Source organism: Pan paniscus, chromosome X (assembly GCF_029289425.2).
Source record: "Pan paniscus chromosome X, NHGRI_mPanPan1-v2.0_pri, whole genome shotgun sequence".
NCBI lineage: Eukaryota > Metazoa > Chordata > Mammalia > Primates > Hominidae > Pan > Pan paniscus.
In genome coordinates, this window is record NC_073272.2 from 128,934,733 (window position 1) to 128,952,276 (window position 17,544).

At 39.1% G+C, this 17,544-nt stretch overlaps 1 protein-coding gene and 1 non-coding gene across 7 annotated transcripts in view; one reads left to right on the forward strand and one right to left on the reverse strand.

Moving 5' to 3' along the window:
- SMARCA1 (SWI/SNF related, matrix associated, actin dependent regulator of chromatin, subfamily a, member 1) overlaps nucleotides 1–15,007 on the reverse strand; it is a 79,169-nt gene extending 64,162 nt beyond the window's left edge. The window contains exons 1-6 of one of the 6 annotated variants that reach the window (XM_003818926.6): nucleotides 12,273–15,007; nucleotides 7,404–7,490; nucleotides 5,380–5,546; nucleotides 4,943–5,043; nucleotides 4,736–4,836; nucleotides 858–1,037 (exon numbers count right to left, since the gene is read on the reverse strand). In XM_003818926.6, coding sequence (XP_003818974.1) covers nucleotides 858–1,037; nucleotides 4,736–4,836; nucleotides 4,943–5,043; nucleotides 5,380–5,546; nucleotides 7,404–7,490; nucleotides 12,273–12,446 — 810 coding nt within the window. In that variant the 5' untranslated portion in view covers nucleotides 12,447–15,007. The remainder of the gene's footprint in view (nucleotides 1–857; nucleotides 1,038–4,735; nucleotides 4,837–4,942; nucleotides 5,044–5,379; nucleotides 5,547–7,403; nucleotides 7,491–12,272) is intronic. The other 5 variants (XM_008972343.6, XM_003818924.7, XM_034949435.3 and 2 more) reach the window with 5 other exon arrangements.
- On the forward strand, nucleotides 7,619–7,690 carry LOC112438606 (small nucleolar RNA SNORD112). The gene has a single exon (XR_003027010.1). It is a non-coding gene; the product is annotated as a small nucleolar RNA SNORD112 (small nucleolar RNA).
- Nucleotides 15,008–17,544: the final 2,537 nt, after the last annotated feature.

A 17,544-nucleotide genomic window follows, 5' to 3' on the forward strand; every position in this document is an offset into this window, starting at 1 on the left:
ATAAGGATAAAATTATGTAATTCATTGCGCTACCATTCTTTTGAGGATATCTTTAGATAACCTATCTAAATATGGAAAACTGAATACATCTCTAAACTGTGTTCTCTGGAGGCAAATAAAGACAAAGTTTAATAATAAGCTTTCTAAGCAGATTATCTGTTTTAGTATTTTTACATAATATATTATTTTTAGATTAATTCTACAGTCCTAAAATGATTGTAGCCTACTAGACTGACAAACGGCTGATTTAAACACCCCCCTAAAATGCCCAGTTTCTAATATTACCTGAGAATATATACAGACATGTATTTTTCTATTCAAACACCAAAACTGAAAGCTGCGTCTATGCATAAACACAAAACACGAGGCTCTCTGTACATATAGAAGAGGTTCCAGTTGTGTACATGCATATGCATGTGTGTACACCAAGTCAAAAGTCAAAAACTTAAATATAAAATTTTAAGTAATGCAAATTTATATATTGTTGGCTTCAAAATAGCACAAATGAGAGTCACTGGTAAGATATACTGTCAATAAAATAAGATGTTTTTAATGAAAAGTCACTCAAAGTACAATTCAAAAATGCTTAGGTTAATGAACTAGTTAAAGCAAACGTAGATGAAGCATAATAATGGATTGTCTATTATTAATAGGTGATATATCTACCTCATGGGAGTGTTGTGAGAATTAAATTAATAGATGCAAAGCACTTAAAACAGAGCCTAGCTTAGAGTACATACACCTTAAGTCTTATTTAGTAGTAGTCAACTCAGATGTTTTTAACAGCAATAATATGTAACTAAACTCCAGAAATGATGTTATTCTTAACTGCCTTTTTACACTTGTTTCTCACTTACTCTGGCATCCTTGTCTCCGACAAAACAAATGACACGGAGAGATGGGACCCATCGTTTAAATTCATTCATCCAGTTGTGTAAAGTAGACTTTGGAACTAAAACCATGTGAGGTCCAGGAATATTTCGGTAGTGTTTCAGGTAACCAAGCAAAGCAATTGTTTGTAAAGTTTTCCCAAGGCCCTGCATTATCATCACAAGGAAAAAAATCCATGAACATTTTTTCTGTAAGGAAACATTTTGTTAGGAACAACATAACAAAAGATCTTTGTCCACTATCTCGCAAAGGTAATTATGTTTCTACCAATGAAAAGTAAAAATACCAAATACCTTTTTTAAAAGAAGATAATCAAATCATTCCAATTCAGTATTGTACTTACCGTGAGCACAAACAGAAACCAATAACTTGCAGTCAGAATGTTGCTCAACAAAGCAACTTTCTATTTAGAACATTTTCCTCCTAAAGGAGCAAGCAATCTACTATATAATTTTTCTTCTTGTTCTGAAGTTAGGAATTTTCTGTGTGTTTGTTTTATAAAGACCCGCTTCCTTTGCCAGCCTGCTTAGATACTGGTCTTTCTTTCCTATTGTTCCTAACATTATTACAGCCCAGATATTAAATATTCAGACTATGTGTCTCAAGGGGCTTGTGGCTCTGTACTTGCATCTCACACCCTTAAGAACGTTAGGAACCACAAAACAGAACTTTGCAGCCAGAAAGAACCTGAGAGAGATCACCAACTCCAGAGGACTTTTTAAAAAATAATATATTCAATATCTATGAACCCATACCTAACCCATAAGAAAGGGAACTAAGTCCTTTTTTGGCCTCTTAAAACTGCTTTCGGTTTTATCTCTGAGCAAGATATATACTTCTTTTTATAAATGTCTGCTTAAAGCTATTTTTTTATTGTATCCTATCTGATATGTCACTTAATGAGACAACTTTTATGAATACTATACATCAAAACCTTAAAATGTTTATACTCCTTAACCAAGTAATTCTACTTCAAGGAATCCTACGGAAATAATCTGAGAGGTGCACAAAAACTAAATTACAAGGTTCTTATAGTGGCATTATTTACACTACACATCGGGCAATCCAAATGAACAGCAATAAGAGAGAAGTTGAATAAAATTATGGTACCTCCCAAGGATTATTATGCAATAATTAATTATGTTCGGAAAATGTCTTAATTACATGGAAAATATGTATGAATGTAAATAAATCAGAATGCCAAATTATATATACAATATGATTTCAACTATACAAAATAAGTACATCCAGAAGAAAAAGACTAAAATGAAATATGCCAAAATGTTAGCTGTGGTTACTTCTAAGTAGCAGAATTATAACTTAATTTTAATTATTCATTTTTTTCCAAATTTTCTATACTCCTTAAAAGTGTCTATTTTTTAGTAATTAAAACATATCTGGTATCGGCTGGGTGCAGTGGCTCACACCTGTAATCCCAGCACTTTGGGAGACCGAGGTGGATGGATCACCTGAAGTCAGGAGTTTGAGAACAGCCTGACCAACATGGTGAAACCCCATCTCTACTAAAAATACAAAATTAGCCAGGCGTGGTGGTGGGCGCCTGTAATCCCAGCTACCTGGGAGGCTGGGGGAGGAGAACCGCTTGAACCCGGGAGGTGGAGGTTGCAGTAAGCCAAGATCACGCCATTGCACTCCAGCCTGGACAACAAGAGCAAAACTCCATCTCAAAAAAAAATTATATATATATTAAAAAAAGTAAGTATATATTATATGTATTTATATATTATATATTATATATATAATACGTATATCTGATATCAGCACAAATTCATCACTAAAGATCAGATCCTTCATGTTTAGACAGGCTGAAGCCAAGAGCTGCTTGGGGCAAATAATCCTGGTCCTTCCATTGTCCAATTAACCAAGCTCCTCCCCCTCTGAGCTGACAACAGTCTTCAAACTAGAATACCTAAATATAAGGAGCTACAGACCCTTGCTTTAAGGGATCCTCTGCCACACACCTAACAGTTGCTCAACCAGGGATGAGTACTTATGCGACTGACTACCAACTATACTAGACGCCATAGGGCACGTATCATCATGTGGCTCTTCTGGATAATAGTGATTACAAGTATGGTTTCAGAGTCACATAAATATGAGTATCATTGAGTTATATGGATTTAGAACTTTCTCTGCCCTCTCTTAAATCCCATTTTATTAATTTGGTCTTAAAATACAAATATGGGGCCAGGCACAGTGGCTCACGCCTGTAATCCCAGCACTTTGGGAGGCCAAGGCGGGAGGATCACGAGGTCAGGAGATCGAGACCATCGTGAAACCCCGTCTCTACTAAAAAAATACAAAAAATTAGCTGGGCGCGGTGGCGGGCGCCTGTAGTCCCAGCTACTCGGGAAGCTGAGGCAGGAGAATGGCATGAACCCAGAAGGAGGAGATTGCAGTGAGCCGAGATCATGCCACTGCACTCCAGCCTGGGCGACAGAGCGAGACTCCATCTCAAAAAAAAAAAGCCTTCATATATTCCCCCTTTAGCTGATGAATTAGCATCTTATATGCCTTACTTTTTCCTGTTCAGTTATTTTATTTACACATTTATAACTCCTTCACTGATTTCCAAAGCCCCACCATGCACTGTACTGTATCAAGATTCAACATTACTCTTTATTCGTTCCTTATTCCACCTATGCACTTTTTGATTGTTCACAAGTCAAAATATTGATAATCATTCACACATGCATATATTCAGGCAGTCATTTACATATTGTTTGGTTTGTACACCCCACCTTATTCCCAAAAGGATTTCAGGTAGCCTACAATGAAAACATGGAACATAAATTAATGGCAAAATAGAAATAAAGAGACGACAAGGAAAGTAAGAAAGACAAGTAGATAAAGAACAGGAAAAGACAGAAGGACACACAGGGCAGACCATTAAAGGTTACATAAGGCCAGGGTGGGGGTGGCTCACACCTGTAATCCCAGCACTCTGGGAGGCCGAGGCAGGTGGATCACAAGGTCAGGAGTTCAAGACCAGCCTGGCCAAAACGGTGAAACCCCATCTCTACTAAAAATACAAAAAAATTAGCCAGACGTGGTGGCAGGCGCCTGTAACCCCAGCTATTCAGGAGACTGAGACAGAGAATTGCTTGAACCTGGGAGGTGGAGGTGGCAGTGAGCTGAGATCGTGCCACTGCACTCCAGTCTGGGTGACAGAGCAAGACTCCATCTCAAAAAATTTTAAAAAAAAGTTACATAAAGGCATCATTTGGGCATCCATCTTGACTCTGTGCTTCCTGGAAGCCAAAATGCAAACAAAAACAAAAGTACAGAGAAGGTTTTTGGACCATTTGAGGAAAGCTCGGTAAGAGTTTTATGGCCTGTGAAAGTCTGTGTTCTAGCGGTGACTTAACGAAACAATTCTAGCTGGGTGCTGTGGCTCACACCTGTAATCCCAACACTTCGGGAGGTCGAGGTGGAAGGACTGCTTGAGCCCAGGAGTTCAAAATCAGTGTGGGTGACGTGGCGAGACCTGTCTCTACTAAAAATAAAAATAAAAATTAGCCCAGTGTGGTGGGCACGTGCCTGGAGTCGCAGCTACTCAGGAGGCTGAGGCAGGAGGATCGCTTGAACCCAGGAAGTCGAGGGTACAGTGAGCCGAGATTGCACCACTGCACTCAAGCCTGGAAACACAAAGAGATCCTCTCTCAAAAAAATAATAATAATTCTAAGACTACAAAATACCTTTTACATGATAACAACTTTTTAAAAGCCTCCAGGCATCGGGGGGCAGGTAAGCTCAGGTTTTTCAAATTTACCTAAAAATCATTGATAACTGAGAATGTGTTTTTAGCTACCAATTCCTTACCATTTCATCAGCCAAAATGCCATTGACTCCATTTTCATATAAAGAGATCAACCAATTCAGTCCTCGAATCTGATAATCTCTCAGTGGCCCCCCTTTCACATCTGGTGAAAAAATGCAAGGACATTTCATACTTTCATTAACATACTCAAGTAAAATTTTTCTAAAACTAAATTGAAAAAGAACTCACCAATGTGATGAAGTACTTACATGAAGGTGACACCTCAAATCTAATACACACATTAGATGTTTTCCGACTCTCGGACAGTAGCTCTTCATCTTCTTCTTGCTCTGTGCGCCTATGGCGGTAGCTGAAATTAAAAAAGGAAATCCCTTCATATTCGACCTAAATGATAAGGTATCAATTAAATCAGTGTACATGGCTATTATCTTTTATAGAAAAAGAATGAGTTGTCCAAGGTCTTGCTTAGAAATCAGTAGAACCAGCCTACATTTTTACTGATCAGCCTCTAGTGAGAAAAAAATATAGTTGTCTTCAAAACATAATTATAATGGCAATATTTTTTGTCACATGAAGGTATACTGAACAATGAAGAGCGAAGGGGTGCATGAAGGGATCAAGGGAGGACAGGAGGAAGAAAAGGTAGGAGAAAGGAAAGAAAGTAGAGAGAGAGGTGCCAACATACTCTCCAGCAGAAATTAAGCTCTGCTTTTCATCTTTCTTTATTCGGGGACGTCCCAATTTCATGTTCAGTGGAGATGTTGGAGATTTCTGTGCTGAAGGCTGAATGAAATGTGCAAAAAGTTCTGTCTGCTTCAGTAAAAATTCAAATCTCTTTGCTCGGTCGGCTTTCTAATTTGCAAAACAAAAGAAAAGTAAGGACTTTCCTTTTCATTCCTTCAAAGTTATTTAACAAATACTTACTTTGAACAACATTCTTAGCACTTGAAACATTAATCCATTCAATTCTCTTAAGCAACCTATGACGTAATTACAAGTATCATCTCCATTGTAACTACATGATACTGAAGCACAGAGAGGGTAAGTAATTTGCCCAACCTTGCACAGCTAATAAGCAGCAGAATTTGAAAATGTATTTTCAAATAGTTTGAAGGGAAGAAAAATGATCTGACAGACAGTAAATTCCCCAATAAGAAATACCCTTCTTAAAGAGTCATAATCATAAAGCAAATCCTCTTTCCAAAACATCATTTTATTAAATAAAATAGTAACAAAATTAAGCATCAAATATATAACATATCCCAAATATTGAAATATAAATTAACTATGATATATATACCATAAACTGAACTCTTAAGAATTTCCAAGTTGTATCCAGAAATAACTTAAATCTTAAAATACAGTATCATCTTGTCTCAAAATATTTTCAATGTCATGGTATAGTAATGTAATAAACATTCCTCTCTTCACTCACAGGGATCTAGAAAACTGTATTTTGTGCTAGTAGCGTATAAACTTTCTCCCCAAAGTAAGCAGAATTTGGGAAAAATATATAAACATATGCACATATATGTGAAATAGTTTATTAACTATTAAAAGTTGATATGTATTCTAATTTCTCAATAAATTGTAAAAGGTCAGGGAACGTGTACCATATACAGGCAATAAAACTTTGTTTCACTAAAAAAACTTAAAAGATCAAAAGATATATACATCATTCTAGATAAAGGAAAAAATAAAGACTATTTATTTATTCAAAGTCACTTTCCAACCACAGAGTAGAGAATACTTGATTGCTAATGAAGGATGCATAATTAATAACCCAGAAAACTTACAGAAGAGTTCATTAACATAAACATAAGAGTTAGATAAATTCAGACTACAAGCTGGAAGGAGGCCAAAAACTTTCCATTTTATATTATCTTCACTGGAATGTTATTTTTAGAGTTGTTAAAACATTGCCTACCTACATTAGATGTGGCCTTAAACATTAAGTCTTATAAAATAGCTATCAACAACCAAAAAATATATTTCATCTATACTTATTTTTATAATATTACTGCAAAAACAACCCCTCAGAGGAAAAAAAAATCCATTTCAACCACCTGTTAAATTCTTGAAAGATCCAAGGTTATAAGAGTTTAGTTAAAATTAAAGCTAAAATATGTATTTTAGTAACTAAAAATTAAATAATTAAATGTATTATAGCAAGCAATATGTAAGTATAACTAAGATTATGCTGCTTAAATATGTGATATCTTCATGCATTGGACAAATATTCTTCCCTTTAAAGTGTATTGACATATTACACATTTCATTAATGTGTAGCATTTATTCATATGTCCAAAGAAGGAGAAAGAAACAAAAATACGTCAATCTGGCTTTGTGACTGGATTTCTCTCAGGTCACAAAGCCACAGTGGTATTACCACTGATATTTTCACCTCATAAATAAATATTTCTAGCTTAAAGCACTTTATTATGGGACAGAGAGCACCGAACAAAAATGAGATGTGACTTCTAGTCCTAACTATGACATATAGCTTCCCTGATCCTTTATTTCCTCATCTGAAAATGAGGAGGTTAATTTATTCAACAGAAAATATTGTGATAGATTGTATATTATTTTCCAATTCTAAAATCGATGATTCTCTATGCATTATATATATACATGTATTTTTTCATCTTTAACATCTCAACTATAAAAATTAATTACAGCATTCACTATCCTATCCAACACTACATTTACCATTTTCTCTTCATATTCTGGGTCCATTTCCTTTTCAGATTTAGGCGCTTTAGCAGCAAGTTTGAGTTGAAATGAAGAAACGTTTTTCTAGAATTTCAAAGAAAATAAATGTCACCAAATTGCAAAGCAAGGTTCTTAAACTGGTCAATGCTCTCATTAGAAGAAGGCGGAAAGTAATTACATAACTAAATATATAAATCAATGTGGGACATGTATGGACCAATGATGAGAGCATGTCACAAAACAAGGCTTATGATTAATCCAGTTCTGTACACCTGAGGTCCAATAAAAAAAATCTGAAAAATTGTGAATGCCAAAGAAATATTAATTGGAATAAAACCCAAAAGGCAAGACACTGAGCTTTCTCATCCATTCTTTAATTTATAGTGTAAGAAAATGTGTAAACATTAAATAAGAGATTTTAAAATCTAGAAAAGGCTAATATCAACCACAAACCAAATAATTCAAAGAAAGTAAATATTAATTCTAAGAAACACTCCTTTATGTCATGGAAATACGCCACACTTTCAGAAAAAAAACTGTGGTTCCTGTTCCTAAAACGATATTTTTAAAATTGTTTTCATAGTATTATAAGAATATTTAATTTTTTATGTAATGCAATGTGATCATATATACTTAATATAATAGTACAGTTTTAAACTTTTGGCTTATGTTAATTTTCTCTAACTGGGAAGAAAACTACTTTAAACTATTTATATTGCATAAACATCTTGTAGAAGCAATTTGTCAAGGCTACTTAACTATTAATGTTTGATATTTTTAAATTGTAATTTAGCGAAAACTAACATCAATCAATAACTTAATACAGAGATTATCTGGGGAACGGGGTTATCTCATGCACCCTATCCTTTGTAAAGACAAGCTTGTACTGGCAAATATAAATACATATATAGAATAAGCCTCCTTCCCTATAAGAAACCAAGAAATAAAATAATAAAAACACAAATCTACCCACCAGAACCAAAGATGAGAGCATTTCAGTTTTAACACATACTTTGCATAAGAGAAAACACAAATTTGTTCGTGAAAACTATCATGGCTTTTGTCAACCTATTTATGAAAACTTAGGTCAAAAATCAACAGAATGTGACCTTAAACATAAGAAAAATATGGCCCCCATTATGTCTTCCAATATTTACTAAAATTTCTATTTTGAGGAAATCCAAACTGAGATTATGGAATTTGACCTTGTCCAGACTCTTACTTCGTAGCACTGATCAGATATCATTCAGTTACACTAACCCAAATAATAACCATCTTGATTTACAGCATCTGATACGTACACAACTATATGGAATGTTTTGAATGTAATCCTGGATGGATGAGAATAGAAAACTGCTAAAGAGCCCCTCAAACTCACACTTTCAGACTGCCATATATAATATAAATCATATTTATTTTCAAAGCAACAAGAAAAATTGGGTATCAAATCCATACGTTTATCATTCATTCCTTGAAAGGTTATATGAAGTGCAGTTTTCCAGTATCAAAACAATGAAAATTACTTTGCCTCATACGCACAAATATATATAATAATGTGGGAAGTACACTTACAGAAAATTAAAGCTTTAATCCTAGAAAAACATTTTACCCATTACTTTTTTGCTTACCTTGCGGTAGACTACCATCAAAATCTAATTATATGCTAATTAAAATTCCTAATCTTGAGCAGGGCTATTAAAAGCTGTGGGTAATTACTTAATTGGCACTATCTTCCACAACAAATTTTAAAATACCTACCTTCTAAACCTTCTCTCGTGTGTGTGTGTGTGTGTGTGTGTGTGTGTGTATTCTCAAAACTACATTTTTTTCATACAAGAAAAGATGAAAAGTGACTAAGAGACTCTAATGAATTCCTTTGGATTTTGTTATCTGAGTCTAGGTGCCATGAGAATGCAGCACAAGGTCAACAAAATGGCTTGTTTTAAAGACCATGACCTTTTTCTTGACGTTTTCATTACCAAAGATACCATCTCCAATTTCTACAGTGTTGGGTAATCCAACCGTCACTTAAACCAACTAAATTCAACAACCAGAAAGTAAGCAAAAACACCTTTGAGTAGGTAAATGTCACAGGTCAATTCACTAATTCTCATCTACTGTATTCATCATGAAAGCGCTCTCATTCAGAAACCTATTTTCTTTTTATTTGGTAGACAATTCCACCAAGTTTGAAAATCTGGCTTCCCATGTCACCGAGAATACAAGCAACAGTAAATGGCATGGAAAGATCACTAGATGAAGGCACTCTACAAGAAGACACGGCAGAAACCAAGGACGAAAATGTCTTCCACTGCAGTAGCATCACTGATTCTTGGTGTGCACGTGTCATTATTTCCCTCTCCCTGTTTTATCACTGACACTTTTGTATTTTACAGTTTTTTTCAAATGAGTTTATGGTTTTGTTACACCTATAATCTTTATCATAAACTAACATATTTCTGGTGAAACTAGAGGTGTTTAAAAAGTGATCGCTAACAGCCTGGCAATTAAGGAAGAAGACAGAAAATTTTTATTTATTTATTTATTTTGAGACGGAGTCTCACTCTGTTGCTCAGGTTGGAGTGCAGTGGTGTGATCTCGGCTCACTGCAACCTGAGCCTTCCGGGTTCAAGCGATTCTCCTGCCTCAGCCTCCCAAGTAGCTGGGATTACAGGTGCCTGCCACCACACTTGGCTAATTTTTTTTTTTTTTTTTTTTTTGGTATTTTTAGTAGAGACGGGGTTTCACCATATTGGCCAGGCTGGTTTCGAACTCCTGACCTCAAGTGATCTACCCGCCTCGGCCTCCCAAAGTGCTAGGATTACAGGCGCGAGCCACCGCGCCCGGCCGGAAAAATTATTTTTAAAAATCAACACAACACTGCAAGAGTCTGGTAGGTGGTTACTTAATTGAGAGGGAACAACCTGCGGGATTTCAGGTGCCCTTGTGTCACTGTCAAAGTACACTAACTGATGGCCATGAAGAAGAGGTTAATCTGCACTTTCAGTATGCAATTTAAAGTGTCAAGGTAGTATGCAATGTATTTCATTTTTTAAGGAAAAATTAAAAATAAAAATGGATATCCAGGAAGTTCCTGACATACAGCACCTCATTTCCTTGTCCTGGGTGGACAAATGAAGTACTGGTAGGGCAATTTCTAATGAGGCAAGAGTTGACAAATATGTAGGCATCAACTCAGTGTTTATATTATATAGTTTTTTTTATTGGTCTCCCGTTTTTTCACTATACAAAATTTTATACAAAATTCAAAAATTTATACAATCTGGAAATTCGACAACCTCTCCTGCCATACAAAAGGCAGTTTGGCACTCACATTTGCCCAGTCCAGGGAATAAAAGGCACACAGACATTTCCGAATTTCACAACATTTGATTTATATTGATGCTTGGTATTACACCCACTTTTAACCAACAATATTGTCTTACTAATCCAAGTACCGCGTAGATCTTACAATGTGTATGTTTTCTACGGTTTTCATTTAGCACTACAATTGTCCTTCTGTTTAGTCAACCTTGTAATAGTAAAATATGTCACAGAAGCAACTGCTAAATTTAAAATTACTCTTCTCATTTAAGGCGAAAGGTGTTCATTTTCCTCAAAAGCTTTTCATTTGGTCGTATAGTATCATATAATGATTCAGACAAAGCCACTTGAGATCTCTAAAGCATAATTACCCACCTTTTTAAAATTGCGATATGACTACTCGTAAATAGGAAAAAATCCACCCATAAACGATTAGTTATGCAATTTTATCATACATCAAAAATGCTTATGCCCCATCCTATTTTTATGTCAATTTTTCAACGTTTTATAGTTTTATTTGCATGTCTCGGGCCACACGAAATGTGCCTTATGGAGATAATACATATTTTCTGGATTGGCTTTAATATGTGTCAGAGCGGTTCCCTTACGTTAGAAGCAGCTCATCTTGGCGACGCTGAGTTTTTTAAAAATTAAAGGAGAAAAAAAAAAAAAAAAAAACCTGTGTGTGTCCAGGAGCCAGCAGCGCCCACTAGGAGAGGGAGTCGGAAGCCTGGAAAGCTTGGGGCCGGATTGAGGGACCATTGGGGTGGCCCTGGAGTGAAACCCTATACCGTCGGGGGCGGGGCAGAAGAGGGTGAGGGTGCAGATGTTGGAAATTTTCCTAAGCCAGCGTCCACGGTTCCTCAGTTTGGGGGGGCGGGGGGGTACGACGCAGAGAGCTCCTTTCCTCGGGGTGACACCCCCACCTCGGCAGGCGGGGTTCAAACGAACAAGGGATGGTTTTTTTCCTGCTATCCAAAAGACCGACATTGCCAATGAAAGAAAGAAATGTCTTCCCTGTCACCCTCCACCCAGCAACCACCAGCACCTTGAAATTCAAATTACAAAAAAAGCCCCAGCAAAACCCCTTTAGCGCGAGTGTGGGATTGAAGGGCCCAGATTTCCCAGGCAGAGGCCGACGGGAAGGGGGGGGGAGAGGGAGCGAGCGAGAGGAGAGGGAGAGGCGGAGGCTTTTTCCTGCACAGCCCCATCCCCCACCCCGTTACCCGAGTTCCGGGAAGGTGGAGGGGGTCGGGGGCTGTCGAGGGGCTCCCGAGCCCCCAGGCCCCGGGAGAGCGGGCACCCCTCCACCCCGCGCCGCTCCCGCCCGCGCCCAGCCCCGCCCCCGTCCTCCAGGCGGCGAGAAGGAAAGGGGGAGGGGAGCGAACGCCAGGCGGTTCCGCCGCCGACCCCCGCACCCGCCGCCCCTAGCCCCGCAAAGCTCCGCGGGTACCTGTCGGCGCCGAAAGGTCAGGGTTTGGGCCCCTCAGAGGGGCCAGGCACAGGATTTGTCCACCACACACACACCCCCTTCCTATTTACCTCCTTCTTCTTCTCGCCCTTCTCCGTGGCCGCGGTGGCTTCGGTGGCCGCGGCGGCCGCTCCCTCCTCCTGAGAGGTGGACGGCCCCGGCTGCTCGTCCTCTATGACCACGATAGTGGCGGTCGCATCCGCGGCTGCCACGGTGGCTGCCACTGCGGCAGTGTCCTGCTCCATGCCGTGGGAGCGGGAACGAGTAGGGGAACAAGGCAGGGGACGAGGGCTCCTGGGCGGCGGCAGTGGCTGCACTGGAAAGAGCTAGATGGAGCAGGGGTGGGGAATCACTCCGCTTCCAACCCCTTCGCTCAGGCCCCCCCTTCTTTAAATAACCCTCAACCCTGCCCCACTTCCGTCCACCCACCCTACGTCATGGCCTCCCCCCGTCACTCTCCCCCCTTCCTCCACCCCCCCTCAACGATCGCGAGACTCCCCTTCCCCACCCAGAGCCCGGGCCGGCCCCGCACGACCAACTGTTGCCTGAGTGTGGGGCGCGGACAGGGGTGGAGGCGGGAACCCACAACTCGCGGCCCCCTGAAAATCTCCTTTCCCACACGCCCCCAACAGTGAGCCTGAGCTCCCCTCGCAGATGCGTGCAGAACGAATCCTCTTTCCCTTAAATCTGCTCTTTGTACCTCGGGGCGCTCTCCCCTTCTTGCACAAAGAACTTTTCCTCTGCTCCTAACTGTACTGTAGAAGGTCTTTTTCACCATTTGCAAAGCGCGGAACCCCTCTGGGACTGCCCTTTCCCGGATCCCTAAAGAGGTAGGATTAGCGGTGCTGTTTCCACCTTCCTAAATTCTGCACAAAGAGAAGCACTCCTTGAATCTCTTGATTGCAGCTGCAAACACATTCACTTACAAGGCAAAGTCTGACTCTCAAGTTTTACGTATATTTGCTCTATTTTCACCTCTGGTACCTCTCAGGTAGCCAATGTGCAGGAACACTTCTCTTACCTTCACCACTGCATTTTTAAATTCCTAGGGGACAAGGTTACCCACTGAACCTGGGGCAACATGTGGTAGGCACTCAATATTAGTAATTGAAATGAATTACTGTGATTTTTTGGCACAGGTTCTATTTGCACCTCCATTATTATTTGGTAATAATACAACACATAATATGAATGATCATGGATATAAAATCATTTCCTGATACAGAATCAATCAGTGTCCATCAGCAGGTGAATGGTAAGGAAAATGTGGTCTGTATACACAATGGAATACTATGTGGCCATAAAAAAGAATGAAATGTCATTTGCAGCAACATAAATGAAACTGATGTTTATTACGTTGCACAAAATAAGCCAGGCACAGAAAGACAAATATCACATGTTCTCACTCATATGTGGGAGCTAAAAAGTTGATCTCATGGAGGTAGAGAGTAGAATGATAGGTACCAGAAGTCTGGGAAGGGTGTGTGGGGTTGAGGCGGATCAATGAAGAGAGGTCAGTTAATGAGTACAAATATACAGTTAGATGGAAGGAATAAGTTATAATGTTCAAAGTAGAGTAGGGTGACTCTACTGAACAAACAATGCAATGTATATTTCGAAATAGCTAGAAGAGAGGACATGAAATGTTCCCAACACATAGAAATGATAAATACTTGAGGCAATGGACACCCTAAATACCCTGTCTTGAGAAGGACCCTTAAGGACAGCAACAGTGGAGGATTTATTTTTCACCATGTTGCAGCTATTGAAAGATAGAATTCCTCTTTCCTTGCATGGGGCTGCAAAGGAGAAAAGCTCAAGAAATATTTGTTGTGTATTGGTGTGTCCCTGCTTTCAAGTCAGTTTTCTTCCACTGTATTTCTCATTGTCAGTGTACATTATTTCAGTTACATCGTGGGTTAAATGCACTTTTGTGAGGAAATCTGGGAAACTCACATCCCTTTATAACACCTTTTTTTTTGTGGGGACATGTGTTCCATGTTCCAAAAAAAGAATTTAAAAATTTATTTGGGGGCAGAACATATTTGTACGTTGGCAATTTTCCATGCATGTATAATGCAATCCTTCCTTTTCAAGATGACGCGGCTGAAAGTGCTACCAAGTATATGAATTTGGCTGGAAAGGTCGATGCTTGGTCAACAGACCTTGCCACAGGATTCATGTAAATATTGCCCTTTGGCTTGTGGCAACAGCTGCTATTTACAGAGCATGTGCTATCCTTATTTGTAAATCTGCCTAAAATTCATGATCTGTAGACTTTGTTCAACAAGAGTCATCTCATTTCTGAGCCTACTCAACACCTTTCTCTATCTGCTACTACTTTCCCCAATTATGTCTTTTCATTTGAAATGGTCTTGGATTGCTCTATTCCATTGGGGTTGGAGAACAGAGCAAACTTTTATAAAGAACTGGCTCTCACGCCTGTAATCCCGGCACTTTGGGAGGCCGAGGCAGGCTGATCACAAGGAGATCCAGACCATCCTGGCCAACATGGTGAAACCCCTTCTCTACTAAAAATACAAAAATTAGCTGGGTATGGTGGTGCGTGCCTGTAATCCCAGCTACTCGGGAGGCTGAGGCAGGAGAATCGCTTGAACCCAGGAGGCAGAGATTGCGGTGAGCGAAGATCAAGCCACTGCACTCCAGCCTGGCAACAGAGCGAGACTCCGTATCAAAAAATAAAATAAAATAAAAATAAAAATAAACTGGGAACCTCAGAACTAATCTTGGTCTACCGGTCAATATGTCCATTTTGGTAGATTATAGAGGTTGTTCAACAATCATTCTCGAATAGCCAAACTTGTTTAGTAGCTACTAGAACATGTGTCCACTGGTGATATTAAATGTTTTACAAAGTTCATAAAGGAAAAGCCAAAGGCTTCGTGTTCCTTCTCTTATTTTGCATCTGAAATTTGTCATTGAAACCACAGTATGACTTAAAACCACATTGTGATCCGACTGATTAATGTTTTTCAGAAACTGGCAGAAAAGATTCTGGACACACTGTCTTGCTTACAGCTACAGTAACCATTCTGTTCATATCAGTAAGCTTTCTCACTATTTTTTTAAAGACATTTATGATAGTGGCATTTTTGAAAATGTGATATTTCCTTGGTGATCTGTATTTTAAGGAAAAGGTCATGGTAATAACTAGTATATGTCTACCATTTCTTGAGCACCCACTATTGTATTAGGCACTGTGCTAGATTCTTTACATATGATATTGCTAATCCTCCAAATAATTCTATGAAATAAATATTATTATCCCTATTTTACAGATAAGAAAATGGAGATTTAGGCTAAACAACTCATCTAAGGTTCCACAGCTAGTAAGTGACATTCAAACCCCAGACTGTCTAGTCCAAACCTCGTTTTTCATCTTTATTAAGTTCACTGGTCTTCACAGGGCTTCCTCCTTGACAGTAGAAATTATACTGAGAAAATAACTGAAAAATATTTCTGCCATCTATCTCCATGGTGTTCCCTCTAAAGCAGCCGTGCCCGACCCTTTGAATGCAAGAACTTTTTTGCCTATCTGTGGTGGCGGATATCATGAAAATTCGGCATGGACCTTTTTTTTTTTTTTTTTTTTTTGAGTATCAGCTATCATTGGCATTAGTATTTTATGTGTGGCCCAGGACAATTATTCTTCCAGTATGACCCAGGGAAGCCAAAAGGCTGGACACCCATGCTCTAAAGTAAACTCTCAAAACAGTAATGGGACTCAGGACAGTTTGTGCAAAGAAGGGGAGAGCGTAACAGAAAGAACTGAGATGTCCAAGAAGAAAGGATTGGCAAAACATTGTATAGTACATTAATAAATGGAATGTTATGCAAGCATTAAGAATGATTATGTGTTGACTAGACGCGGTGGCTCATGCCTGTAATCCCAGAACTTTGGGAGGCCGAGGCGGGTGAATCACAAGGTCAGAAGTTCGAGACCAGCCTGGCCAACATGATGAAACCCCATCTCTACTAAAAATACAAAAAATTAGCTGTGCGTAGTGGCGGGCGCCTGTAATCCCAGCTACTAGGGAGGCTGAGGCAGGAGAATTGCTTGAATTCTGGAGGGGGAGGTTGCAGTGAGGCGAGGTGGCACCACTGCACCCCAGCCTGGGAGACAGAGTGAGACTCCGTTTCAAAAAAAAAAAAAAAAAAAAAAAAAAAAAGAATGATTATGTAATCAGGTATCTGTTGACATGAAAATATATTCCTGTATATTGTTAAGTGAAAACATACAGGCAAAAAGTTAGAATGATCCCATTTTCACCACACACACACACTGAAAAACACTATTTACATAAATGTATTTCCACAAAGGACAAACCCTGGAAGGTTCTACTCCAAATGTTAAACCAGTAGTTACATACAGCAAGGTGGTGGGATTGTGTGTAATTTTTTTTTCTTATTTTGCTTTTCTATTCTAGTTTTCCTCAATGAAGGTGTTTCTTTATGTAATAGATAAATACCATTTTATAGATGAATCAAAACGTATTACTCAAAACTGAACAAGTTGAAATTAATCCTTAACAGAAGGAATATGACCTTGTAGATAGGGTGAGTCAAAAAACAAAAACAAAAAAAAAAAAACAGGCCAGGTGCAGTGGCTCACGCCTGTAATCCCAGCACATTGAGAGGCCGAGGTGGGTAGATCATGAAGTCAGGAGTTCGAGACCAGCCTGGCCAAGAGGGTGAAACCCCATCTCTTCTAAAAATAAAAAAAATTAGCTGGGTGCGGTGGCAGGCACCTGTAATCCCAGCTACTTGGGAGGCTGAGGCAGGAGAATCGCTTGAACCTGGGAGGCGGAAGTTGCAGTGAGCCAAGATCACACCACTGCACTCTAGCCTGGGTGACAGAGCAAGACTTCGTCCCGAAAAAAAAAATGAACAGAACAATTTCACACAGAAGAGACAATGCAGTAGTAATGTATAATGTAGCAGAAGCAATGTGAGTATTATACGGTTCACAATAATGTTACTTGATTGAGGAATGATTTTTGACATTGTTTTAGGTGGTATATAAAATGATTTTTCTACTTTTAAGCAATTTTGCAAAACTAGCTCAGGAAAAAAATGAGATTTTCTTTCTTTTTTTTTTTTTTTTTTTTTTGAGACAGAGTCTCGTTCTGTCGCCCAGGCTGGAGTGCAGTGGCACAATCCCGGCTCACTGCAACCACCACCTCCTGGATTCAAGCGATTCTTCTGTCTCAGCCTCCCGAGTAGCTGGGACTACAGGCGTGTGCCACCACGCCTGGCTAATTTTTGTATTTTTAGTAGATATGGGGTTTCACCATGTCGGTCAGGCTGGTCTGAAACTCCTGA